The sequence below is a fragment of the Neovison vison genome, chromosome 11 (assembly GCF_020171115.1).
Source record: "Neovison vison isolate M4711 chromosome 11, ASM_NN_V1, whole genome shotgun sequence".
NCBI lineage: Eukaryota > Metazoa > Chordata > Mammalia > Carnivora > Mustelidae > Neogale > Neogale vison.
The window spans coordinates 72,380,159-72,408,088 of record NC_058101.1 but is presented as its reverse complement, the minus strand read 5'-3'; the positions used below and the strand labels follow the sequence as shown (position 1 = coordinate 72,408,088).

General features: G+C 44.7%; 1 protein-coding gene across 1 annotated transcript in view; it reads right to left on the bottom strand.

The window, feature by feature from the left end:
• SETD7 (SET domain containing 7, histone lysine methyltransferase) overlaps positions 1–24,853 on the bottom strand; it is a 45,563-nt gene extending 20,710 nt beyond the window's left edge. Inside the window, exons 1-4 of the mRNA XM_044268055.1 lie at positions 24,735–24,853; positions 16,912–17,041; positions 4,919–5,120; positions 221–410 (exon numbers count right to left, since the gene is read on the bottom strand). Of these exons, the coding sequence (XP_044123990.1) occupies positions 221–410; positions 4,919–5,120; positions 16,912–17,041; positions 24,735–24,774 (562 nt within the window). The 5' untranslated portion in view covers positions 24,775–24,853. The remainder of the gene's footprint in view (positions 1–220; positions 411–4,918; positions 5,121–16,911; positions 17,042–24,734) is intronic.
• Positions 24,854–27,930: the final 3,077 nt, after the last annotated feature.

The following is a 27,930-nucleotide window of genomic DNA, read 5'->3' as shown; positions in this document are numbered from 1 at the left end:
TCAAGTCCAGCCATGTCCAGCCCAGCCCAGCCCAGCCTAGACCAGCTATAGCACAGCTTGCCAGCTGACCTGTATGTGAGGTATTGACATGTCTGTTATGCAGCAAGGCTGATTAATACACGATTCAAGTGGTCTAGACAAAGAAATTCATTTCTCTCAAATATGCCCTAACAACCTGCTTTGGAATTAGAGTAACTCATCTGAAGCAGATCCGACTTACTTCCCGGCACCAGCTCAAAGTGAGGTCTTCCTTCTTCAGTGGACATAAGGGTAGCCAGTTTTCCCTCTATCATCTCTCCATCAATGAATTTTCCATAAAGGGCTGTCCTCTCATCAGGGTACACATAGGCTATCTTCTCTCCAGTCATCTCCCCATCTTCATTTACTTCTCCCACAAGGCTGCCTCCATCCTGACAGGAGAAACCAAAAGCCAGAAAACATTATATGTAGTATTTATCCACAGGACATGACTTCAAGGAATTTTTCTTGCGTACTGCCATCATTGATAGTGCTAACATGACAGCTGAAGAGCTCAAAGTGAGTGAGAAAAACATGATGCATACCTCCCCAGCCAGCCCTATACAAATAAACTGCTAGAAGTTACACACACAGAAGCACAGAAGCCCGACTTAGGGAGTCAGAGACCGAGCCCCACTTTTTAATCCTGACAAGTTATCAACACTCTATTTTGGTTCATTATCTAAGAAGCAAGTGCATTTTACTTGTAATATTAGTTACAAAATATTAAAGGAGGTGTAACTATGTGTTAAACTGTGGACCCACACCCAACACCATGAGGAGCTAGAGCAAGGTGGTTTTACCTGCTGTTCGTACCATCTCATTTCTCCATGCAGAATTTTTGGATTTCAGGTCATTAGGAAAATCTTTAATTCAAATGTATCTAAGAGTTAATTTAGTGAATGTGAGTAAAGAGTGTTGTCTGCATATCCTAGGAGATAAACAAAAGGACTGTGGTCACTGCTGTTTTGAGAATCCTACACTGTCACTTTCTATGGCATTACAAGGAAAAGGGGAAAAAAAAAATCAACTAAATTTGATTCCCTCCCCCATCACCTCTTTCTTCCCACTTTCTTTTCTTTACTGCCCCCTTCTGTCTCCTTCCAGGAGAGAAGCCAGCTGTATTTTCTGCTTAACTGTCGCTTGCTTGCATTCCTAAGAGTCATTAAATACTTTAGGGCACAGGCTCTGATATAACTGTGCATCCTGGTAAGTGCTAGGGACACAGTAGGTGACCCATAAATGTTTTTTGAACTGAACTGGGATTACCAGTTAATAAGCTAATACATTATCAAAAAATTATTGAATCTAGGGTCCAAGTGACATTTCCTTTTTTCCTCCCCGTGCAGAGGGTCTTTATGGTGTAACTGAAAATCTGAGACCTATGTGGGTTCAATAGAACAACAGTAATGCCACGACATCTTCTAAAAGCTTGGTTATTTCTCCAACTCAAATTTCTAGAAACAGCTACTCAAAGTCAGTGGTGTAGGATGGCTTCTGAGTGATCTCAAACGCTGCTTACCGAGAGAGGACAGGAATAAATAACACCAGGTCCATGATTTCTACAGCTCACCACAGTCTAATTGCTCTTTGGAGGAAAAGGGTCATGAATTTTAAAATGAACCACAGCACTTTCATAGAAAGAAAAACATTTGGCAGCATTTTTAACGCATAGAAAGTGCATTAGAGCTATCTAATTGCTCTCTTCCCAGAGTTAATTCTTAATAAGCCAGCATAAATGGGATGATACTTTCTGTAAGATCTGCCTTCAGGCTTTCAGTGGTGATTACTGAGCTGAAGGGTGTTAGCACACTTGTGCTCCGAACACGCCGTAACTAACGTAAGCCACTGTCACTCCTTATTAGTGCAGAATTCTGTCTTTCTCGGCTCTCATATTTTTTTTTTTTCCTTAAGTACTTTAAACTTCTGGTCAGGGAGGTGGTGAATGTATTTGTCTAGTAAGATAAAGCAGAGATTCTTCTTTTATTTTGAAAAGAAGCTATACGTTTTAAATACAGATTATTCATTTTTTTGAGAGGGACAGAGATAGAGCACAAGCAGTGGGAGCTGCAGGCAGAGGGAGAAGCAGGCTCTCTGCTGAGCAGATGTGGGGCCCGATCATAACCCTGGGATCACGACCTGAGCCGAAGGCAGATGCTTAACTGACTGAGCCACCCAAGCGACATCACTGTTCCAAGGTAAAAATTTGAAGGACATAAGCTGTCCTGAGAGTAAGCTTATAAATACTGCAGGGCCAATCACGGTTTTCCCTGCCTGCTCTGACTCCAGATCACAAAAACGTCCTTGTTTGCTATGTCGGGGAGCGTCGAGGAGGAAGCCGCTGCCTTCTGTCCTCTGCTCAGTGGCTCCTCTTCACGGGAGAAGGAATCATTCATTTGATCAGTGAACAGGCAGGGTCTGACACCCAGTGACACCCATCTCTTTATTGGGTGCGGGTTAACAGGATAAAGCCAGCTACTCCCAGAGGTCCTGCTACATTTTCATTCACGCTGTCCTGGCAGCTGCCGGTGCCTGCAGGCTACACCTGTCCCCCTCTACCGTCCTGTCCTCTCCCTGGGGAAGCTCCCTCAGGCAGGCCCTACTCCCCCCGGGGGAGACCTGCAACTTTCTAGAGCTCTATCTGCTGCTGGTCCAACTGTTTAGTTCATGGGGGGAAAGCAGAGAAGCCCGTTTTGACTTCAGGTCCATACCCCATCTCCAATCCGCCACTGCCATTAGAATAAACCCACCTTGATCTCTGACACCGAGAGACACATGTGTCTCGGTTGAATCTGAATCCAGGGAGAAAAGGGGGGGTGATTAGCTCCCTCACTGCCAACAGATACCATATATAAAGCAAGTGTTATTCCAAGTTAATTTTGGATGCCCCTAACTCCCTAGTGCTTCTTTCCTAAGGCAGAGTCTCCTTTTGGCCTTTAATAAGATAATCATTAACACCAAAGGCTAAAATGTAGGCGCACCATTTAGGCGTCAAGATGCAACTACACTGAGTGGAATGGATCCATTCATCTTGGTGCATCTTTGATCTCTTCAAGAGATTTTAATTGATCATCGTCATAAATAAGATGGCAAGTGGGAGGAGGCTCTGGTAATCCCCATTTTGCCTCTTTCCTCTATCCAGGCTCCCACAGAGGGTTCCACATTCTCTGACTTCATGATTCACTGTCATGTCAGCAGATCCCCGGTGCCAGGCAGCAAATGCTCCCCCGGCCTCCTCACAAGGCAACAAAAGTTTCAGTCTTCCTAAGCTGGTAAGTACCACCACAGTGTCTTTCTTCCTGCCTTAGAGGCAGTAACTGAAAGAACTTTGGATCTATTGCAGAGCCTACCAAGAAGATATGTCATTGCTTTGGGCATTATTTTAAACATGTTTTACAGTCTTCTTTCCTTAAGGCCTGTTCCCTAGAGTATAACCTGTTTTTTTTTTTAAAAGATTTTATTTATTTATTTGACAGACAGAGATCACAAGTAGGCAGAGAGGCTGGCAGAGAGTGAGAGGGAAGCTGGCTCCATGCCTCGCAGAGAGCCCGATGCGGGGCTCCATCCCAGGAACCTGAGATCATGACCTGAGCTGAAGGTAGAGGCTTTAACCCACTGAGCCACCCAGGTGCCCCCCCTAGAGTAGAACCTGTTTTTAAAGAACAATAATGTGTAAGGAGATTTAGCTGGGGCTGATTTTCCTATTACACATGTAATGGATCATTTGCTTTTATTAACTTTTTTTAAGCATAAGAAGATAGGGCTCAGAGTAAGAAAAATGCTTTTGTATTTTGACTGAAGCTCTGGAGAAAATAAAATATTACTATTATTATTATTATTATTATTTAAGTAAGCTCTATATCCCACACAGGGCTTGAACTGATAACCCCAAGATCAAGAGTTGCATGCTCTACTGACTCAAATCAGCGAGATGCCGTGGACAAAATAAAACAGTAGACAAAATATTTTCTAAGGTCTATTTCCTGGCACATTTTTTGAAAATTCACTAATAACAGATGGGTTATTTGAGATGCAAACAATTAGAACATTAATTCCCAACCCCATGGGTTGTGCCACATCATTTTGCTTTAGTAAACTCCAAAAGTATTGGAAAATGTTATCAAATACTCAAAGGCAAGTTAGTTTTAATCACCCTAATTTAAGCAACATAAGCCAAAAATCACTTATAAAGTCGGGAGTAGGGTTGTAAGAGCAAGTAATAATAGTGCAGTACATCCCCAAAGATGGGAAATTGCTGGGCCAGGTCTCCTGCATGAGAACCAGAATAAAATTAATAGCAACAATGAACTATTCCACCATATCTTTCTATATACCAAAAGAATATTTTTATATATTTTAAAATATTTTATTTATTTATTTTTAATTTATTTTTAGAAAGAGAGAGCATAAGCAGGGTGAGTGGCAGGCAGGGGGAGAGGGAGAAGCAGACTCCCCGCTGAGCAGAGAGCCCCATGTGGGACTCGATCGCAGGACCCTGGGATCATGACATGAGCTGAAGGCAGACACTTAACTGACTGAGCCACCCAGGCGCTCCCCCAAAAGAATATTTCTAAAAAGCATATATATTTTTATCTTTATTAGTGGAACAATAAAGCCATTTAGTTCCAATTTATTTGAATCATGACTATTCATTCCTTTCCAGAAGAACACCGAGGAGGAATGAATAGTGGCTGTGAGGATCCACAGTCTAGGAGGACAGCGAGTAACAGGGAGGGGCACACCTCGGCAGCAGCTGGGGGCTTCGGCTCCTGCGACTCTCCAGTCTCACAGCTTCACGTTTTCTAACACAGAGGATACATTTTACTCTTTATTGCCAGGAGCCCAAGCATCGGTTTAACCCATGTTACATTCCAGCAAAATGAACAGTCACCAGGCTTACTGGGTAGTATATCCAGCAGACTCCATGCCGAATGTTATCCTTGTACTGCCCCTTGAAGATCAATCTCCCATCCGTGTCATACTCCTGGGCGGGCCCATTCAGCTCTCCGTCTACATATGTGCCCTGCAGCACGCCCCCGTCCTCATAAGTGTACACTCCCTGGCCCTGCAGGGCATCGTCCACATAATACCCCTCCAGGGTGCTGTGAGAGAAGGGAGAACAAAAGGGAACAGTCAGACCATGACTCCACTCTCTTAAAAGAAAGGATCACGTGCAAGGAACTGCATGCCCAGCTCTGTCTCGCTGCTAACCCGTATTCAGTGCACCTCCTGAATTCCCCACATCTCGAGGAAAAATACTCCAGAGATGTGGGTGGGATTAGGGATGGGGGGATTTCATTCTTAACTTCACAGTTCCCATTCATGTTTTTTCTCTGCTAGCAGAAATAGAGAAGAACAAAGCCACAGGTGGAAACTGAGAGACCAAGCCTCATCTGAATATGTTTTCAAGGCTAAGATGCAGACCAATACCGGGCAAGAGGAATGGCGGCAGTACCCTTTTCATAAATAAAACACCCATGTTTAATTCCCTCAAGAGTGGTCCAGACATCACTGGGTTCTCAGGCTCTTTCAGATGGCCTGTATACAGTGGTTTTTTTATAATACAGTCGTGGTTTAGAATGTAAATATCTACATATTTATTGAAGTCATTAATGTATTACTTACGTGTGACAACCGTAATTGATATCCAGTCAAAAGAATCCCTTCCATTTATTTGGATGATGGATGGGGATTTACTTAAGTGTAGGCATGTGCACACGTGTGTGTGTGTGTATGTGTGTGTGTACATGATCAAGGCAAATGGGGGCAAGTAAGGAAGACCTCAAGCTGAACCTTGTTAGTATCATTAGCAACCTCATGGTGTTGAGAGCCCTCCTTCCACAACAGAAGAAATTCACAAGGGTACGGCTCATGGTGAATTTATAAGAACCTCCCTGTCTCTCCCCTCCTAAAGAACACTTTTGGCATTTCAATATGTTTTCAGGATTAGCTTCTCAAAGGCCATTATACCATGAAACTAACTTGACCAAAAATTTCTTCTCTGTACTGACACTTGCAATAAGGGAAAGAGCAGCTCAAATAATTTTTTAAATTTAACATATAAGATGTTTATTTTATTTTAAATTTTTTAATTTTATTTATTTATTTAAGTTTAACATGTAAGATGTTAATTCAACATGTAAGATGTTTAACATGTAAGATGGTTTATTTTAACATCTGCAGATAGCACTCACCCACTAATTCAACTAACAAACATATATAGGGTGCCTTGTAAGTAGCAAGCATTGTGGGAGGTTCTAGAGAGCACAAGGAACATGACAGCAGAAGCTGGCAGGCACAAACTGTGTCATGCGAATAGACGGCATGCCAAGGGGCCACAGGGACTGAGGTGGCTGCACCTGGCTGTGCCTGGTCTTGCTTACTGAATGACAGATGATCTATGATCGTTAAATGAAAAGCACACGCTAAATAACCATAGCCTCTGATCACACTGTAATTACACTATGGGTAGTCTCCCAAGGAGAGAAATCATTGTTTCAGTTTTGTTTGTACTACCAATGATAAATAGGCTGAGTAAATTCATGAAGAGAAGAGAGTGCGCTTTAGCATAGCCCTTGCATAAATAATCAAAATTCTATTTCAGCTGGAATTAATGAGATCCGACTCCCCCATGGCCATTAGACTCCCCCCATGGCTATATATATATATATATATAGCCATTAGGCTCCCCCCCCATGGCCTCTTTCTCTCTCTCTATATATATATATGTATATGTAACAACCTTGGGGAAGGATAGCTCATCAACTCACATAATGATAGAAGAGTGCAAAAAATTACTTACTCACCTATCTCCCCACTTAGGTTGGCCAGATAAAATATAAGAGGCTCAGATAGGTTGGAATTTCTGATAAACAACAGATCATTTTTTATTATAAATAGGTCCCTAAGATTGAGCAGAACACTTATCCTAAAATATTTTTTGTTGCTTATCTGAAAGGCCATTTTAAGCGACTGTCCTGGATTCTTATTTGCTCAGCCTAGCAACCCTATTGGCCAAGTTCTCAGGAGCATTTAGAACATGCCTGCGAGTGTTTGAGCAGAATTCTCCCCTGACATACTAGTCTGCCAATGTTTCTCAGGTCATGGTCAAATCCACAAAGCACAGGTCTTGGAAATCACTTAACAGTAATATGGACTTGCACATCTTTCCCCCTAAGTAGCTTGTCCCATCCTCCCTTATACTGGAGCCCATCCTTGCTAGTCTCCTAACACTAAGAATCACAGCTATTTCCCTCTGAGCCCAAATGACAAAGGCGCACAAATGTAAACTCTTAAGGCACTGGAGAGCAAAACTGATTGCAATGTTTTTCAGCACAGCTTGAGCAAACAGCTCAGCTCTCTTAGCGGGTCTATAGGATAGCTTGGATGAAATCTGATGACCACAGAAGCACGTGATCTCATGAACTGGGGCCTCCAGGGCCAGAAAAATGATGAGGCTCTGACATCCTCTGTCACGGAGGAAACAAAATAAAAGCTTCTGGGTCTGGGGTCAAGGGTCCTGCCGTTCCAACTTTTTCTTCCAGGGGAGGTTGGCAAAGCATGGCCCACTGCGTGTTTCTGTAAATGCAGTTTATAGTCATGCATGTTTCTTCCCTGTGTCCTCCGAGGCTGCTTTCCTCCTGCAAAGGCACAACAGCAGAGTCGCACCAGGCACTGTAGGTGGTCCAAAAAGTGGACAGTGTTTAACAACTCACCCCATATCGGAAAAGTTCGCTGACTCTCGTTCTAGAATCCCTGCTCACATAAGTTTATTCACTGGCCCCAAGCACACACACCTGTCTATATCTTACCTCCCATACCATGGTACCCTTGCTTCTGCCTTTAAAACACAGGCAACCAAACGTTTTAAATCCCTGAAGGAAATCAGCCACGGTCACATTCTCCTTTTTTTTTTTTTCCGTTCAAAACAAAAATAACCTTGGGGGTAATAGTGACTATTCTCAAGCCTCTGGCATTTTTCTATTCAAAAAAGAAATATGCTGAGACAATGGCACTGTTTTGTGGCCACTAAATTGTTAATATCAGAGAATATCAGAGAGGAAACTACATACAAGTGGCTTCCTCATCCTTCATGCTGAAATTGGATGGACAGTTGCGTTTTGGAGGACGTCTGCTCATCCTGGCTTAACCGGAGCCTGCCCACCCTCCCTGTGGAACCCTGCTTCCCCCAGAGTCCACCCTGAGCACCCCGCCCAGGCCTCACTTCTCACTGGAGCCTCATCATGAACCATCGCACTACGTCCCGGGTGTTCACTGGTGGTCACCTTAGTGCCCCACTTCTCTAACTAGATTGTAAGCCCTTTGTAGGAACAAATTAGTCATGACCCACGCACACATCCCTCCCGGACACGGGCACACAACCTATCTTCAAGCGGTACTTCCTAAATGAAAGAATGGAAACGCAAACGGGGCTAATTTTGCTTTGAGAAGAGACGACTGAGAGGGAACATAACAATGTTACTCAAGGGCAGGGAGTACTCTTTCTGCTCGTCAGGAAGTCTCTTGAACTCTCCCTACTTCCTTTCTTCATTTGTAAATTGCAGCTACTAACAGGGTTAATAGATATTAAGTATTTAGGAGATGATCTGGGACGTAGTGATTGCCCAAATAAGTAATAGCTATTCCTATTAAGCGTGCACACTCATGGGTATGCTAATGAGCTTTCTCCTGAGAAACTGGGCTTTAAACAGCATCAGAGAAATAGTTATGAGATACTGGAGTAGTCAAAGACATTGACCAAAACTGCTTTAAATCTACTGAAAACAAAAAACAAACAAAAACAAACCAACAAACGGGCAAGAAAGTATCCTCTGTCTGGAATAATTTATAAGTGACCCATTACATGGCAGAAGGATGAAATAGATGCTTAAGTGAAAAAAGTAACATGTATTCATTGTAAAACAAACCAAACCAAACCAAGTACCACAAAGATGTAGAAAGTAGGAATTCCCACTCCCCTTGCTCAGTTTGCCATATGCCACTGAAGGCTTTGTCCCCATTTATATATCATGCACTTTCCCACCTTTGTTGTTTCTGTTTTAATGAAAATGGGATCATATTATATATAGTGTTCTTGACTGTTATTTCCTGAAGTCTCTTTCAACATCTTGGCAGATTCTTTAGTATGTTAAGAAACTTCAAAAATGGTCTTTCGACTGTTAGATTTTTCTGGCACCAGCATCGAATCAAGTAACCAGAAAATGTGGAGAAAATTAAAACATCAACTTTAATTAAATTTCTCTCTGTACATATACACACAGACCATTGTTACCTGTTTTATCAAAGCTCTTGAAATTAAATGTCTGTAATAAATTAAATTAGGAAATCTAGCTTAAAAAGAAGGGAAATTTTATAATTATTTATCTAGGCTAACACATCTGCATTTTACTCAAATATTATTAAATTTTCTTTTTAAAATTCTCTTTAATATCTGAATACACAAAAGTGCTCTTAGGAGATGTGACAGCTTTGGCCTTTCCTTGGTATTCTGGGGACCAGGCTTTCCACCTTGTGAGGCATAAACTCTGTTCTTGTGAGGCATAAACTCTGTTCCCTTCCTGTCATCAGCTGTATAAGAATCAAGAGGGAAATTTTACACTTGATCTTAGCCAAAAGGCCGAGAAGCGATCAAGAGGGAAATTTTAAATGAATCATAATTCTACTTTAAATTCCCACTTCGAACCAGATTAAATTGTGACTCCTAGTATTAAAACATTGAACAATTATTTTGTGACAATATATATTACCTTTTTTAAAAAACTGAGATATAATTGACATACAGTATTATATTATACATTAGCTCTTAAAATATTGAACAGTAAGTAAAGATAAAGAACATCCCCCACAAACCCAAACCATCTGCTCGGGCTCTCTCTGAGAAAAACGTCAACTACTTACAAGGTGTGATAAGCAAGCTGAATGGAGCCCTACCACGCCTTCCCTGTGATCGAGTGTGTTGTCTATCTTGAAAGTTTTTTTTATCCTTTAGTAGAAGATCTGTGAGTCTGCAGGATCTGATTTTTATAAAGGCTCAAGATGACAGTAACATTTCTGAAGAGCAATTAGTGAAACTGAGCTTTGCTCTCTAAAAATAAATCCTAAGGGGCACCTGGGTGGCTCAGTCAGTTAAGCACTGGACTCTTGATTTTGGCTCAGGTCGTTATCGCAGGGTTGTGAGATTGAGCCCCTCGTCTGACTCTGTGCTCAGCGGGGAGTCTGCTTGGGATTCTCTCCCTCCTTCACCCTCTGCCTCTCCCTTCTCTCCCCTCGCCTAAAAATAAACAAATGAATAATTTTAAGAAAACTCTGCCAGCTATTGTTATTGACAAATAATAGTAACAGTAATAGTGAGAAATAATAATAAAAATCCATCCTTGATCTTGAGGGCATCGTGTTAAGAGAAATTAGTCAGACAAAGACAAATATTGTATGTCCTGACTTACGTGTGGGATCTAAAAAAGCCTAACTCATATAGAAACAGAGCAGAACAGTTGTGGCCAGGGACTGGGGGCTGGGGGCAAAGGGGAGGCATTCATCAAAGGAGACAAACTTCAGACTATAAGATGAATAAGTTCTGGGGATCTAATGTACAGCATGATGACTATAATTAACAATACTGTATCACGTACTCCAAAGTTGTTAAGAGAGTAGATCTTTCAATAATATCACCATTAATAAAAAGGTCATTATATGACCTTTTAGGATGGAGGTGTTAACCAATCTTATTGTGGTCATCACTTCACCATATAAAATGTATCAAATCACCATGTTGTATACCTTACATTTACACATATCATATGTTGATAATATCTCAATGAAGCTGGAAAAATGTAGATACAGAGCAACAGGAAACAAACCCATGTTTTCCCATATGTACCTCCTAGGTCCCCTCCTCTGCTGCAAGGTCTTTACGGGTGTTCTCACTCAATCTTCATTCACAACAGCTTGGAGAAGTCAGTCTAATTATCCCCACTTTACAGATGAGGCAACAAGCTCACAGATCAGAGTTCTTCTGAGCTGCTTCTTTAAGCAAACTTCCCATCAATCTGCCAAGCTCCTACCAAAGTTGGTCAAGCCTCACAAGGAAGTAAATAAATTCACCCCAGCACTCTTTTGAACTTTTCACAAATGACAGCTCATGAGTGACTTCAAGAAAACTTAAAGCAAGCAAGCAAGGCAGTCGGGGTCAGGGCTATTTCCTGGCTCCTCGCTGGAGGACAGAGATGGCTGTAGTGAGGAAAGGAGGGCTCTGGGATTGAGCTCACTTTGGCTTGAATCTTAGCTCCAACACTCACTGATGGGTGACTGGGCAAGTTATTTAACCACTCTTTGTCTCAGTTTTTTTTTTTTCTTTTGAAGATTTTATTTATTTATTTGACAGACAGAGATCACAAGGAGGCAGAAAGACAGGCAGAGAGAGAGGAGGAAGCAGGCTCCCTGCTAAGCAGAGAGCCCCATGTGGGGCTTGATCCCAGGACCCTGGAATCATGACCTGAGCCGAGGGCAGAGGCTTTAAACCACTGAGCCACTCAGGCGCCCCTGTGTCTCAGTTTCTTATGCAGAATAGGATTTTAAGCCTACTATACAGCTTGTCCCTAAGGGAACGTGTCCAGTGTTGAACAGATGATAGGTATTCAAAGTTATCCATTTTCCCCCATTCCCTTTCCTTCTGTATGTCACAAAAAATTCTGCCTTAATCAGAACAGTTCATTAGAATACAGACAAATGTATTTGTTGAGCCTGGTTCCGGCAAAAGCTGGATGACTGTCAGGAATATAGAAAGAACTGTGACTTGTGCGGGAGGCAGGAATACATGACTTCAGAAGTCCATTTCGGCTCCAATTTTCCTGAAATGTGACCAAGTACCTTCCAAAATCCAAACACAAGGAATCACGCATGGGCTTGTCACCGGGAAAATGTCAGCCTTTCTCAGTGGCTCATAGAATGGACAGCTTCGCTTACATTATTTGGCCAATGATAAATGAAAAAAGGCCCTCTCAGCTGGACACATGAACGTAGCAATCAACACTAGAAGAAGTAAATAATACTTTGAAATCTAACTGGTACGTTAAGGGGAAGAATCAATAATGTAAAAAATATGTAATTAAGTGAATTACCTCACCTTTATCTCATAATCAGACTAAAAACCACATAAATTCCCTAATATTACCCAGCCCAAAGCAAGCTGAAATACCTCTTTCTTGTTATCATCCTAAAATTTCAAGTAGTTCTGCAAAATTACCTTTGTATCTATAAATCTTGGTTGAAATGAGAACAATTCAGAAAAAAGATGCACTGAAATGGACATCCAGAACTGGGATTAGTATAAAAATTTGAGATGTGTACCTCAAAGTACTCCGCACGCTGAATACTTTCCCAATATGCTCCCTACCCCACCACAGTCCAGTGGTGCCAGAGAGACCCCAGAACCACAGCAATGAAGCTTCTAGATCCCCTTCGTCTCACCGCATTAATGCCTTCATCTCAGGACCAGAGCAGATGTTAAGTCCCAATGACCTAATCTTAGTCTCAGGACATTTTCTTCATTTCTTTACAAAGGGGAAGAAAATGGAAAACACTAACTGCTTGAAAAGACAATTTAAAAAATAAGGTCGATTTTTCCATTCATTCCTAATTGTTGGGATAACTTATCTGTTAAAGAATGACTGGTCTGACGTAAGCCAGTTTTAATGTTTTTCTGTTCTACATTTTGTCATATAATAAACGAAGAGACCCACCGTCGAAGATCTCAAAACTAGCAAACATTCTCAGGCTAAGATAACAATAAGGTACAATGCACATTTTAGCTATTTAAACTGATTTAGAAATAAATAGCTACTTCCTTATTTTACCTTGAATATGTTTAATTAATATGCTTAAATTCTCTGCCAATAGTGGTTACCCCTGTGATGTGGGGGATGAGGGCACAGAAAAAGGGGAGGCATATTCACTTTTTACATTGGTGTATTTCTTCTTTTGTTTGTTTAAAGACTTCCTTCCTTCCTTTCTCTCTCCCTCCCTCTCTTCCTTCCTTCCTTCTGAAAGAGAGCATGCATGCGCATGGGGGCACGGGGGACAGAGGGAGAGGGACAAGCAGACTCCCTGCTGAGTGCAGAGACCAATGCAGGCCTCCATTCTGGGCTCAAGCTCAGGACCCCCGAGATCACGACCAGAGCTGAAACCAAGAGTCAGATATGTAACTGACTGAGCCACCCAGAAACCCCACATTGGTGTATTTCTTAAAGCCTGTTATTCTACCAAGTATTTGCTCTATGTGCAATTGAAAAATATTCTGCTTCTATCTAGGAACTTGCCTAAAAAATTTAACAGGGCCATTTTTCCTCGTGATCTTAATATTTAAAATTCTTATTCAGGATTATCATAGTCTATATAAAATAGAAAAGTGATTCTAGAATCTCCCAGCTATAAATCTGTGTTTGTTTGTAACCCTCTCATAAATCATGTATGCCGCTTATGGCATAGACTGTGGTAATGGTTTCATGAAGATATACTTACCTCCAAGTGCATTTATATGTGAGTTGTACTGTAAGTGAGCTTGCTTACAGAAATCCCACAGCCCTGTTCAGGTGTCACATAAGATTAGAACACACCAAGGCCAAATCTTTTGTCACGACACTTTGCAATTTTCCAGACAGGTTCTGGCAATTGCAACCAAATCCTCTGATGGGAACATAAGCCTGCATTACAGGTTTGGACAGCTTTTAAAAACTCTCACAGAAACTTTCTGTTTCCTCACTTGCTATTTTAAAACCTTGATTTCAGCCTTTTTGGGGGGAATTTTTTCAGACTAAAGCTCCTGACTGGCAGTGAAAGCACAGGGTCCCTGCTTTGTTTTACTCAATACATCAGACCCTAAAAATCAGGAGCAGTTAATAGGGAGAAAAATTAATAGACAAACCTAAATTAGGGTACCATTTCATGGAGAAACAGCTGACTTCTCTATGACCACATCCTGCACCCTCCTTAAAAAAGGCCCTGTAGATTCCACGGCCTTTTTTTCAGTCATAAGATTATCTCACTCATGTTTATGGCATATCCTTGTAACAGATGTCTCATAATATGCTCAGTATTAGTTGAAGAAAGGAGGTGATGGTGACCTTCTGAGCACCTGTCACCATACTGCTACATCACAAAAGCAGTGGTACAACTCTCTCCCCTCCCAGTGTTAGCCCCAATCTATCCAAAGAAGGGCACCAACAGTAACCTCTTGAGGTCTGTGCTAATACAATCATCTTTGATTCTATCTAACCTAAGTCTCTCCAGATGTTTGACTGGCACATATAAAAACTAGTGAATTAGTGCCTCAAAAAGGAAAAAAAAAAAGGGCAATCAATTTCTATTCCATTGATAGGTACTGGCCTCATGGTTCAATGGGACCTAGGGTTTCAGCTTTTTCACGCTGGGACACGCATGCGCAGGGCTGCAAGGGTACGTGGTAAATTGAGCTGCAGCTAGAAGTGACCCGCCTGACAGAGGGAGAGAGGGAGGGAGGGAAGGGCTCGGGAAGGGTCCGGCCTCACTCAGCTCCTCCCACAGCCAACAGGATCAGTATCTTGGAGCCAACACAGCTTATTCCTGGTACACTGGTGCGGAAGAGAAGTCTAGCCCTTCAACACTGCATGTCAGGTCTGGGGAGCAAGCAAGTCAGCAACATTCCCATCAGCTGACCCTGCTGCACTGTCTCCCCAGAGTCAATGACCAGGTGGGATCATCAGCTTACCAGACATCAGCTACCAGAAAGCATGAGAGAGAGAGATGGAGAGATAGAGTGTGAGTGTGTGTGAGTGTGTGTGTGTGTGTGTGTGTGTGGTGGGGGCGGAGTGGGTGTTCTGGGTGAATACTACCTTTTCTTTCCACTTCCAGACTCATTTAGCAAGACTCTCTCTCTCTCTCTCTTTTTTTTTTCTTTAAGTATCAAATTAAGGGAAAGTGCCATGAAGCGTAGCAGGTCAAACAGCTTCTGTCCTTAAGGAAACCTTTGTCCTCTAGGGGAAGTAAGACATTTGCACAAATACACATTTGTTGAATGAATAAAAGAATAACTGCCACATGAGAGAAGTAACACTTTTCCAGAAAAGAGGTATAACTAAGCTGCTGTGAGAACGAGCAGGAGCAGCTTCCCTCTGGACAGGCTAAAGGAATCGTGAGAGAAGCAAGCACTGATACCGGATCTCGGAAGAGTCCTGTGTGGGATTCGGGTGTCCATCAGGCATCCGCAGGGGGGCAAAGGAAAGAGAGTGAAGCATCCGGCCATTTAAAAGGTACAGTTTGTGGGGTGCCTGTCCGCCTCAGTCAGTGGAGCATGCAACTCTTGATTTCAGGGTTGTGAGTTCAAGCCCCACTTTGGGTATAGAGATTACATAAAAGTAAAATCTTAAAAAAAAAAAAAAGTGCAGTCTGTAAGCAAAGCTCACTGAAAAGAGATGTGGTGTGTGGTTGGGGAGCACAGGAAAGAGAAGGTTGGGATCAATATGGAAAATGAAATTGTACAAACGTTCTGTGATAGGTTTTTGCTACTTTCCTCATGGTATCAGATAACGGAGGGCCTGAAGAACTGTTGAAAACTTTAAAAACAACCCACTCCATCTACAGAAAAGGCATTCTGGTCACAAGCCAGTCCCTCTGTCACCCTTGAACTGTCAGCTTCGACATTTCCTTTCCCAGAGGAATTCCCGGGCATAGGAAGCTTTGGTTTATTACTAATGTCCAGAGCTTAGAAGCAGCGCTGTACCCTGCAGAATCTTAGAATCTGCCTTAGCTAAATCCATTTCCCTATTCCTCAATCAAGCGGGCAGAAAGAGAGCTGGCCTTCCCGTGTCTCTGAATTCCTCTCAGTGCTTGAGAAATTCACATGGTCATTCTGTTTCTGAAACTGACATGGTTTAAGTGTCACGGTAGGAAAACTATGCCCCTACAATTCCATCTTTTCTTGAAAGAGAAAGTCATTCCTGTGGTCATTCCCACCTATTTCAAGAGGGTAAGGAGCTTCTGCCTCATGGCATTCTCAGATGGGAGGTGAAAGCAAAATAACAAGAACCCTGCTATGGACCATATATTAGCTAGAGGCAGAGCATCAAAGGTAGCAATTGTGACATCCCCACGGAAGGACCACACCTAATGACGGTCATCCCAAAGGGCAGCCTGTCAAACACCAGGAGTCTGGAGTTGAACACCAGTGTCAACTGTCCCGTGTCTCCCTGGTTGACCTGCGATGAGGCAGCTTTGAAGAGCTTTGCTAAATGTTTTCTTGACCCGTCTCATGAGGACAGGGCATATGCTGAGAAAATTACGAAGCTGCGGAACCCATAAGGGGGCCGCATCATCCTTCAAAGTGTTTGAAGGAACCAGACCGTGACAGCAGAGAGAGAGGGAGGGCTGTGTGCACTGGAGTGTGTGTTGTCCTTGAAAAGAAGTAAGAATCAGTCGCTACCTAAGCTGCCCAAACTGGGCCCTGACAAAAACAACCCCCATCTGTGTGACTTCACAGGGATTCATTATGTGGACAAGCAGGTGAAATCTATCGAAGAACTGCGTGAGCCCCATAACTTATGTGTGCGTGATGGGAGCTCCCTGACTCGGGCACGACAGAGGAGCTGTGGCAAGCACAGCCTAGGAGGCAGCGATGAGGGACCTAAGCCTCAGGCTGATTCCCCAGAGGAGCACGAACGACTCCCTGGGTCCCCCAAGCAGTGTACAGCTGTTGGGGTGACTTCTGCCTCTTCTGTAAGTGGCACCAAAACATCCACTTAAATTCTGTCATTTGTATCATTCCTTCAAGTACAGTAATTTGGTAACACACACCCCCCTCCACCCCCACAACAAGACGGAACTCAACAAAACCGTGAGGGCTACCTGCCATCAAAGAAGAAGAACTTCCCTCGGCCGTTCTTTTCTCCGTGAACAAAGTTCCCCTCAAATCTGTCTGTGGAGGAGTAGGTCACCGTGCAGAACCCGTGTGGTAATCCATCATCATCCAGGTGCCCTGGAGAAAGGGAAGCACACAGCAAAGCTTAACATCTTAGTGCGCTCCCACCGCCGTGTCTGCACTCAGATCCTGCCAGCTCGTTCCCTGAGCAGCCGGAGGGCCCCCTGCCTGCCTCCTGGGGGAGAGCACCTACCAAGCGTTCTGCGCCTGCATCAGCAGTATCAACTGATCTGTTACGTACACGTTGTGAACAGGTGGGGGCTACAGCAGAGGGACTTAAACAGATTTCAGACTAGGAAGCACAAACGAGCTGGCATTTTACTGGGGACTACAAGTTATTCCCAATAATAACATCTGCATGTTGCAATTACCAAGTACTTCCCTACATGGCACTGCTCATATTTGGAATCAATGCCCCCAAACTCTCTTGCTTAACAGAAATGAGATTGAGATAGCCCCATTTTATCGTCTATTATAAGGTACTTTGCTTTGCAATAAGTTATCTAGTTGTAGAACTCAGTATACGATATAATTTTACAGATCATTATGTAGGAAGATGAGGAGGACCGCTAACCGGTGTCTTTCGAAAACCATACTGCTTGCTCTGTCACACAACAAGGGACACAGCCATGTCTCTGAAACTGCCCTAATATTTATACACCTAACATTGTACTAACACAAGAACTCAGAGTCCTTCTAAGCCTGAACTTCAGCTTAAACTTGAACTTACTGCTTTCCTTTACAATGTCTTTCAGCTTTGAATGTTTAGTAATAACCTTGTCATTTACCCTCTCCCATTACGTTCAGAGGGTTTGCGCTTTAAATGCAGCTGCAAGTATCCATGTGGTCATTTCAATAGTGATTTTGAACATCAACAGCTCTTATTATACTGTGATCTTTAAATTGCTGGTTCTTCCTGGGTCACAGACTCGTATATTCCAATATTTAAGTTTACAGTCAATGTTTAGGTTTTTATTATTATGTACATATTTCACAAAACCCAGAAGTCACCTCATTGGTATCTCCCCAATTATTCTGGAGAGCTAATTTTATGGAGGTGGGTGAAAATGAAGGCAGTAGTTAATCTCCTGGCTTTTTCCTGGGTTAATGACCTGGGTCATGAATGAAAAAAGTATGAAAGCATTAAGCATGGTGTGCAACACAGGGACATTAAACACTTAAATGAGGCTTCTAGATGGCTCATAGACATAAAGGAAAACACAAACTATACCACCACAGTGAATGCTTTAGTCTCCTAAAATGGTTTCTTCCAACATGATTAAAAAAAAAAATCACCCCTTAGAAGAGAGGTTAAGTAAGCGTTATTATGAACAACAAAAAAGCTCTCTATTTGTGTTATTGATTATAAACATAAAATAACAATGAACAAATACACTGTTTTATTGCTACACTTGACTCTGTATAGAATGAATTATCTAGAATATTACAATAAAACGTGACTACTTAAATCAAAATTGATATGGTTCCTTTCCTCTTAGCACAAATTTTTTTCTACAAAAGGCCAGGAAATTAATGGTTTGAAAGCAACCAGGCCATAATTGCTTTCTTCTCACTCAAAAATTAACTATACACGGCATGTTCAATGATACTCAAGTCATATGATATAATTTGGACAATTATTTTCTAAATATGTACTGGTGACATTTCTCTCATTAAAATAAATTAAATATACTTTTTTCCTTTGCATTAAAAAACACACTCCAAGTATAGCTGAAAGCTTGCTTCTATGAAATGCTGGGATTAACATTTCTATGGATTTAGCATTCTACTTATGATTTAGGTATATCAGAATAATCATTTTAGCCTTATATTGAAGTGGTCACTAATTAGTTGAAAGTGTTTTCCCCACAGAAAAAAGTTCATATATTTTAGACTTTAAAATGTTAATGTTTGATGAAAATTTTTATGGTACTTTAGATGAAGAGATCTATTATAGTAAACATGAACACTAAGGAGGAAAAAACCAGTGTAAAAATTTCATTTCCACCTTCCCTCATTCATGACAGTCCTGTCCTATTTCTGAATAAAACACTGCAGGTACATCCCCAGCGGTGGAAAATTAGAGAAAATTTAAAGTGTCATGTGGACACTTCACATGGAACATGCTAAAAGCACCTGAGGGGCAGTACTGATCCCAATGGAGATGAAAGCAAAAACATTCAATCCCATCCCATGAAGGATGCTTATGTCAGTGTGTCTTTCAACAGGCCCGTGAAAAGTCATCCCAACACCTTCTTAGCCCCTAGCTAAGATAGGGACAGAAAACAAGCCATTTCTTGGGTAACACAGTGTGTTTGGGAAGATGCAGATGCATGATATTTCCCCTCTCCCTCTATCAGTGCACAGCAGGCCCCAGTTGTTGGCTTGTTTTGTTTTCCTCTCATCTTTCCAAAAGGAGGACGATGTTATCAATGAACAGGATCAATTCAAAAGAGCTAGAAATTAAGTCCTGTGATCATTCGAGAATTCCACCCTGAATATTTTATAGCCTGGAGTGGTTTTCCTAGCAGTAGAACCTGGTATCTGAAACAACCCCAACAGTTAACAGCAACAAAGAGATGTTCCGAAGAAAGTAACGTAGGGAAGAGAAGAGATTTGGTTGTTTGGCCCTCCCACCTCTGTTCAACATTAGAGCTTCTGTAGATGATCTGGTATAGCTCTTGTTCAAACACCACATGGATAACAGCATCATGGAATAGCTGTCTGGTCAGTATTAGTCAATACTGCTGCTCTACAGAGAAGAAAAAAGTCTGCATTGCCTATTAGGCATCTGGCAATGGAGGGCATCCTTTCCTGTTATCTCAAGTACACCTCACCACAAGACCACACATTCTAAGCTTATCCCCTCATCTGAGGAAGCCCATGCCTTGCACCTGAGAAACATATTAATCACTCTGAACGGTGCTAATGAATACTGAAAGCCCCTTCCCCAATTCTTTCCATCTTTTTCTCTCCAGATAAGAGCAAACTAGCAGCATACCCTTTCTTTCCTACTGCTGGTGGAAGAAGGTATCCCTAAAGAGGTAGGTATTCTTGGGACCCAGGAAGAGAAGTGGAAGAAGCCCATGGAATTACGATATTTCTCCCAAAAAAACAAAACAAAACAAAAACACCAGTATCTCCAACAGCATGTCCTGCTTGCAAATTCCTACCACTTCCAAGCATTACCTAACTCAAAGAGAAACACTAGTCCTCCTTGCTCTGATTGAGGTCAATTTGTAAAAATGCTCCAAGTCAGCCAATAGCCTTCTGGGCCAGTTTCTGATAAACAGAGGCTGAACACCAGACTCAAACAACAGGAAAATTCACTGGAATGACTATTCTGCGTTGATAATACCATCCCAGCCCACGTGCTGTACATCCAACCACAGCAGTGATTTTAAACATTTATAGAGGTTAGAGAAGGAAAAAATGTAACAGTCTCATACTTTTACTTTTTCACTTTGTCCTAAAGATCATTATCTACTGAACAGTTAGGAAGTTAAAAATTCCCCCTCCAGTAACCTCTGAGCTTTTTTCTTAATCTGATGAGAGCCAGGCCTGTCTTCTGGGAGGTGATGGTCCATCTCCGCAAAGGAAATTCCCTCTGGGTCAGACACACCGCTGTTGACTGCCTCAGGCTTACCCACAGGAGATCTGAGTAGGGCTTGTGTGTGTGTATGTGTGTGTGTGTGTGCGCGTGTGTGCGGTGTGAGCGTGTGCGCATGTGCACACGCCTGAGTCTCGTGTGTTTCCTTCAGAACAAGATTTTGTTTGTGGTTTTGTAGAATAGAGCTGCTTAAAAAAGTAATAATAATAAAAGGCAAACTGATTCTGTTTAGTGCAAAGAACAGGCCCCTCACGCTGATCCATTTACACTGGGTGTTAAAAGCATACTTTGGTTTTTGAGAGTAATTCTTCATGAGAGCTCAGTTATTAGTTGTGAGGGTCATAATTTTAGTGCGTGGCCCATGGGGAAAGGGTGCTACCGGTGCACTTGGCATGCATTTTCTCCAAATACAGAGCATGAGCCTGTTAGAGACAGGCTGTTAGAGACAGGCTGCCTTGTTAAGAGACAGGATGAGAAGCTGCGGGCAGTGGAATACTGGCTTGCTTGTTTTCATCCTGGCTCCTGACTTTCAGACATTCTGATACTTCCTTTTTTTTTGAGTATTTTTCCTCAGCATCTCCTATATTGATCCAAGCCTTTCCATTTTTTTTCCCCTGCTTAACCACATATCTGGATTATTTCAAAGAATCTTCTAGGTGATTCCTTATCCTGCTCACCATTGCTGGTTTGCCTTCCCAGAGCAGAACTCTGCTCCTGTCATTCCCAGCTCTATGAAGCCCCCATGGCCTCCTATGGCTTTCAGCACACAATCCACATTTTCAGCCTCTGATACACAGCCTCTTCCCCTGTCTTACTGTCCACTTTTCTCCCAGGCTCTCTGTTCTGGCAGAACCAAATGTTTAGTCTCTGAATGTGCCTCCATAATGACAAGGTACCAACCTCTGTGTTCGCTCACTGAGGCCCCTTTCAACTAGAATCAACTCCATACCACCTCTTCTGGGAAATCTTTCTCCATCTCCCTCCCCAAGCTGGAAGTAATTTTTACTTCCTCTCAACCACCATAATTCATCTGTTTGGATAGGATAGATGTATTTAAAATTCTATTAGAGACCACAATGTATTCATCTTTGTTATCTACGGGTAGACAAAGAAATAAATCTAGTAATAAACACTACTTCCTACTGAACTAATGAGCCTGGAAGAGTTTTTAAAAAGCCACGGCAGGATCTCAGGTGGCTTTCTTGGGCCCTCTGAGGCCCGGGCTTGCTGCCTACCCAGCAGCAATAAACAGCTACTCCCTCCACTGGCCACCTCCCCTTGGGATTCATCCACTCAGAGCCTAGAACTTCACCCAGGCTACCGTTCCACCCTGACAGAACCAACATTTCAACTCTACTCCTGCATTTCAACTCTACTCCTGCAAAGACCAATTTCTTCCCCAGTATAAATTGCTAAGGAAGAGGAAAAAGAGGAATAACGATGTCCGTTGGAGAGGCTGTCAGCTAAATTCTCTTCCCCCAAATACATTTTTCTGAAAGTAACTGAACTCTGTCAGAACCAAGCTCTCCAGTGATAAAAACTGATACTGACATAGTACTTAACTAGTGCTAATAGTGCTTCCAAACCTAGTTACTGAGTATTGCATATATTTGACTGGCTCACTAAAAACTTAAAAAAAAAGAAAAAAAAAGGAAAAATGTGGGGAGACAGTCTGGTATGGTGGAGTGAGATTCTGGAGGTCTAAGCCTATCTCCTACCTTGCTGAGTATCCCTGGATTAGTTCTGAACTCTTCTGTACCTCAGTTCCCTCCCCTGTAAAATTAGGATACTATTAGTGCCCACTTCATAAGACTGAGTGGATAACATGTGTGTGAAACATTTAGCACAAAGTCTGAACACAGTAAGAACTAAACAATTATAGCAATGATCATAATAGGGAAGTCAAAGGAACTGTGGAGACCAAAGACTCTGTTTATGCAGCCTTTTACCAGTCTCCCAAGGACATGTTAGATGGTAAGCAAAGACTGTTACCGATGGCACTAGAAAGGCCAACACTGGCTGGAGAAAAGCCCACTGGTACAGTTCACTTCATGTATACACACACACCCGCTAGGCAGAGTTTGAGCCTTAAATGCTTCTAAGGACTCTAAAAGATTCTGTCCTACTCTCATTGTTTACTGTCAGGTACAACGAGTGACCATGTGTCCTGGATTGCTCCCAAACATTCAAGGCTTGAACTAGTTGTGCCAGCGTGAGTATTACTAGTGAGCCCCTCGCCCTCAAGCATATTCTTGATTTAGGACAGTAAGGCATACAGTTGGTCCTATGTAACAGATTCTTCCTTGTTTAAATAAAGGACTAACCAATAGACACATTTCTAGATCTGCTTGGTCACCTTCTGCAAGGAACCCAGGGACCATGAACAACTGGGCCTTATGTTTCTAAACAGCTTCAAAAAGGAATGTGGTTTTTAACCTGGGGAGCACTGCCTGTGATCAGAGGTTTGCATTAAATTTTTACAAATAAAAGTAAGCTTTGAAGAATGAGAACAAGCCCTAACAATTTGAAGAGAGCACATTTTTTGTTTATCTTTCGAAACATGAAGGCACAAGAAGTCAATAATTTAAATTAAATGAAGGCTTCCAGTGGACCCTCTCAGTCACCGTCTCTGGGGCCAGAAGCCCCCAACATCGAATTTGATTATTAGATAAAGAGTTCTGAGAATTCACAACATTGTGAAATTAAAACAACAACAACTAACACTCTTCGAAGCTGGTTAGAGAAATAAGAAGTTTTAACAGTTACATCAGGATGGATATCTTCCAGAGAATTCAGAATTATTATTATACTTAATCTCACCGTAAGACCTCGAGATCACTGCAAGAGGAATCAATTATGTTTTATGAAAACATAAAAATTGATTTCTTCTCCCAGTGTAGCAATAACTATATATCCTTATGCATTTGTACATTGTTGCTACTTTCTTTTTCATTACCTTTTGTGACAACTTGTTTATACAAATTAGATAGAAATCAGATTCAACCAAAATCTTAACGTTATTTACTTGGACGCTTGGTTTAAAATATTCTGGAATAATATCGCACAACATTGCAAAACATCACGACGTGCTGTCTGGGGTGGAACCAAAAAAGTAAACATGCTAAAGAGTATTTTCCAGTACTCACTGTTACAAAATCATAACATCTCCTGATACAAACAACTAGATTGTATAACGTCCCCACCTCGCTTTTTAGAACTAGCAAAAAAAAAAAAAAAGAGGTGGAGAAACTCAGCAAAACAAAGTGGCGAGAAAAGTCGGGGGAGGGGCGCTAGAAGAGAAGGGGCGGAGAAACACGACACCGAGGCGGTGATATCACCCACAGCCAACGGCATGGAATTCAGAAAGTTAAGTGTCACCCAGCAATTTCGGTCAGGGCTTGCGGCGCGCTTGCACAGCGTGGCGGCGGCGGCGGCGGCACCCGAGCTTGGAAGCAGGAAGGGGGAGGGGCGGTTTGCCTGAGTTCGCTCGGGGGCAGAGGAGGGGAGGGCCTTCCCGGTCGCCGTGCGTTCAGGCCCCGGGTCCGGAGCGTGGTGGTTGCCCTGCAATGATTTCATCTTTTCGGAAGACCGGCCGCCCCGGCCGCGGCTGCCACGTGCCTGGGTCGGCCCCGTGCGCTGCGCGGGGGGACGAACCCGGACGCGGCCGCGGTCACCGCAGGTCGCAGCGGCGAGCGGAAGGAAAGGGCTGGCAGCCGGAGAGGGGCTCGGGTTGCCAAAGCCGGGCGGAACGGAGCGCTCCGCGAGGCTGCGGGTCTCAGGGGGCTATCCTCCCGCGCACCCCCACCTTCCATCCCCGAAAGCGGGGAGGCCAGAGTGCGGGGCAGCTTCGCAACTCCGAAGGCGAATGCGGGCGCTGGCCGGGAAGGCTGGAGCGGCCGTACCCTGCCGGGGGCCCCGGCCCGGCGGAACCCAGTTCCCGGCCTGCGCTCCGCCGCGCAGTGCGCGCTCCCGGCGGCGTGGCCGTGGCCGCCCGGCCCGTGCCCGAGCTGGGCAGCGGGCCACCCGCTTAGGGGACAGTGGGGGCCGCGGGCCCCGGCGCCGCGCCGGTCGCAGCCAGCCACTCCTTCCGCGTTCCAAACCCTCGGCGCCTCCTCCCCCAGCCCCAGAGAAACGCTGTACCTTCCACCGCTTCCTCTACCATCTCGTCGTCGCTATCCATGGCGGCTGGGGACCGTGCCCAGCTCGGGGCCGCGCGGCTGCCTCCCGTCCGTCCGGGTGCTCCCGGCGGCTGAGCGAGCGCTGGGGCTGAACCCTGCGAGTTTGGAGGAGGAGGAGGAAGAGGAGGGGCAGTCGGGGCTGGTTCGCACTGCCTCCCCCTACAGCCCTTTCAATTCCTTGGTCTTGAGCTGCTGCGGCAGCAGCCGTTACCCCCCCTCCCTTCGCCCGCTGGCCCCTCGCCTCGGAGGCTCCGGGGTGCCGCCGTGACCGCCGCCGCCGCTGCAACTTTCTCCTGTAATACCCCCTCTTTGTTATCGAGCAGATGATCCGCTGACATCACCCAGCGCCGGTGCGCTCCCTCCCTCGCTGATTGACAGTTCCCTGTCCCTTCCCAGAAGTAAGGCTCCTTAAAACGAAAGGCGCTCCGGGTCCGCGCTGACTCTGCGCCGCAGCCGGCCAGACCCCGGGCCCAGCGGGGTTTATCTTTTGCTTCTGCTCGGCTTGGTGCGCTCCGAGCGCGGCACGCGGTCGGGTGCACCGGGCTTCTCGCGGGTACTTGGGACCGCTGGGGCACCGCCCTCGGGGGGCTTAGAACTCCCGACCTCCAGCTGTGCGGGGGCAACTTGGAAGTCCGCCGTGCAGAGCCCTCCAGCCCCGCCTCGGGACAGCCTCCGAAGAGCAGGGGAAGCCAAGGCAGCGTTTCTGACGCTCCAGCACCGCAACTTCCTCTCGCCCTCGCCCCCACTTCACCCCGTTTGCCACCCGGAGCTGCACGAGTGCGGCACGCAGGGGAGCGCAGGTGTCCCTGCGTCGCGGCATCACATCCGTGAACAGGTTTCCTGGACTCCAGGGGGTGACATCCAGCCCCGATTCCGCCGAACTGGGGCTCCCACCCCAGCGCACCGAGTCCCCACCCTCCTCGGGACTGTCGGGCGGCTCGTGTGATTCAGAAATACAGCAAATCCACACGGCAGAGGGCTCGCTATGAGGCAGGAAACACGCCGTGCGGAAGGCCCGGCAGGTTCCCCCTCGCGGCTGCGGTAATGGAAAAGGAGCCGCCGAGCGGAGCTAACGAGGAAGGACCCTTCGTCTGGCGCGCCTCCTTCTCGCGCCTTCCGCCCTGTACGTGTGACGCCCCAGCTGTCTCCTTGTTCCTCCAAGGGCCAACCACTCCATAGATTCGGGCTCTTCAAGTGGAGAAAGTCACGGGGCACCCAGTTCCCGGCCCAGCCACTTAGACTCGTTATGGCATTGCCTCTTACAGGTGGCGGTAAAGGGCGGCTGTAAATAGCTGGTTGAGCGGATGCAAATGTACACAATGTCCCGTGGAATTACAGGGTGCTGCTCTGGGCATCTGCCAGGAACAGCCACGGGAGGAGGGGACAGGAGCGAGCAGAGAAAAGTTGCTCCATTTTGTTTCCTGAACAACAAATGAGACTTTCAGGATTTCAGCGTACTTCCAGCACCCGGGCGACCACGCCTTGTTTTTGGCTTTGTGCTTAAATGCTAGATATTTTTACCGAGTATTGTGAGTTTCTCCTTAAATTCATGTTCCCTTTGTGGAAAAAAGAACAATGCAAGGGACAGTCGTACCACACACTGCCAGGAATTTCAATCCCTTTTCACTGCTTTAGAAACAGAGGGAAGGGTCCTGGACCAGAAGTTAGGACACTTGGGTCCTGGTGCAGCTCACCTGCAGCGGGGCCCTGGGAGCGACACCCCCCTCCTCCCCGCTTTGCCAGCCTGAATTCCTCCAGCAGGAGATAAGAGGCTTAGGCTACTCTGGTATAAGGCTGCTCAGACTTAGGCTAGACGACTCTGAGATCCCCAGCTTAGGGGAGAGCACTCAGAGGTCCCTTGGCTTAGGTTAGACCACTCTGAGTTCCTGTGAGGCTATGCTGGTCTAAGGATCCCTCCAGCTTAGTCTAGGCCACTCAGAGTTCTGCCACCCTAGGCTTGACCACTCTGAGGGCGCCCCCACACCCCCCAACCACCCCTGAGGCTTGACCACTGAGCCCCTCCCCCCGCCCCCTGGCTGAGGCTAGATTACTCTGAGGTCCCCTGGCTTAGACTACACCCCTGTGAAGTCTTCTGGCTCAAGCTGCACCTCCTTCAAGTCCTCCAGTGCAGATACCTGGGTTTTAAAGCCACACAGAGCTGTTCCTGCAGCGGAAGATGAAATAACCACTCTAGGTTACGTGGTCACTTTCAAACACAAACCACAGAAAGAGTAGTTTATTACTGATTTTTTTTTTTTTTAAACAAAAGCCATCAGGTACTGAGCTTGGTCATTCACTAGTTTTGAGTTTTATTTGTTCTTAATTACGCCTTTTAAATAGATCATGTCCTCCCTTATGTATTCCGTGGATGCACAAAAACACACCAGATCCTCATCTTCCTCTCCAGTTTACCAGGGGGGCAAAAAAAAGATACTGAAGACTAAAGGAAGCAAAAATAATTGATTCCTTTACCCAAAGGGAGCTCGAGCAAGTGAAAGGTGGGTTGGAAGAAATCGCCCCTGACCACACACAGGTGGAGCCATAGACATGCAGGCAGGTGTGTGGGGGCATGAGGAGAAATCATATCCCAAGTGTCTGGCCCCATCTTTAGGTTCAGAGGAGGATGTCCGACTGTCCCCGGATGCTGTGAGGTTCCCCGCCCCCCCACCCTGTCAAGTGTTCACTTTCTACCCATACTTTGGAAGCACCTGGGGCCCTGCACCCGGCCCCCATCCCTGAAGTAGGCCTCCTCTGGACTGTAAGTGTGGGGGTGGGAAGCCCCCCCGGGCCTTCCTGTCAGAATGAGAAGCAGGGAATGAAAATTCCCTGAGAACCTTCCGCAGATTTGCACACGAGGCAGCCAGCAGTGGCAGTGGGGACACAGCCAGAGGCCCCTTCCCCTCCCATTCATCCCTGCTGGCTCTGGGCCCAGAGTTTAGGCAAAACATTTTTAATGGTTCCCTTCACATACATTTACGTTTTGACAAATCATTCCATGCATGTTTCTGATCATCTTCTCGAGACTGCTTCTTATCTGTAGCTCCAGAACCCAGCACAGCGCCTGGTACAGAGTGAAGGTGAAGCATTGTCCATGATGATTTTGCAGAGATGAATACTTTGTTTTCTATCAACAGGGCCGAGCCTCACAGACTGGATCG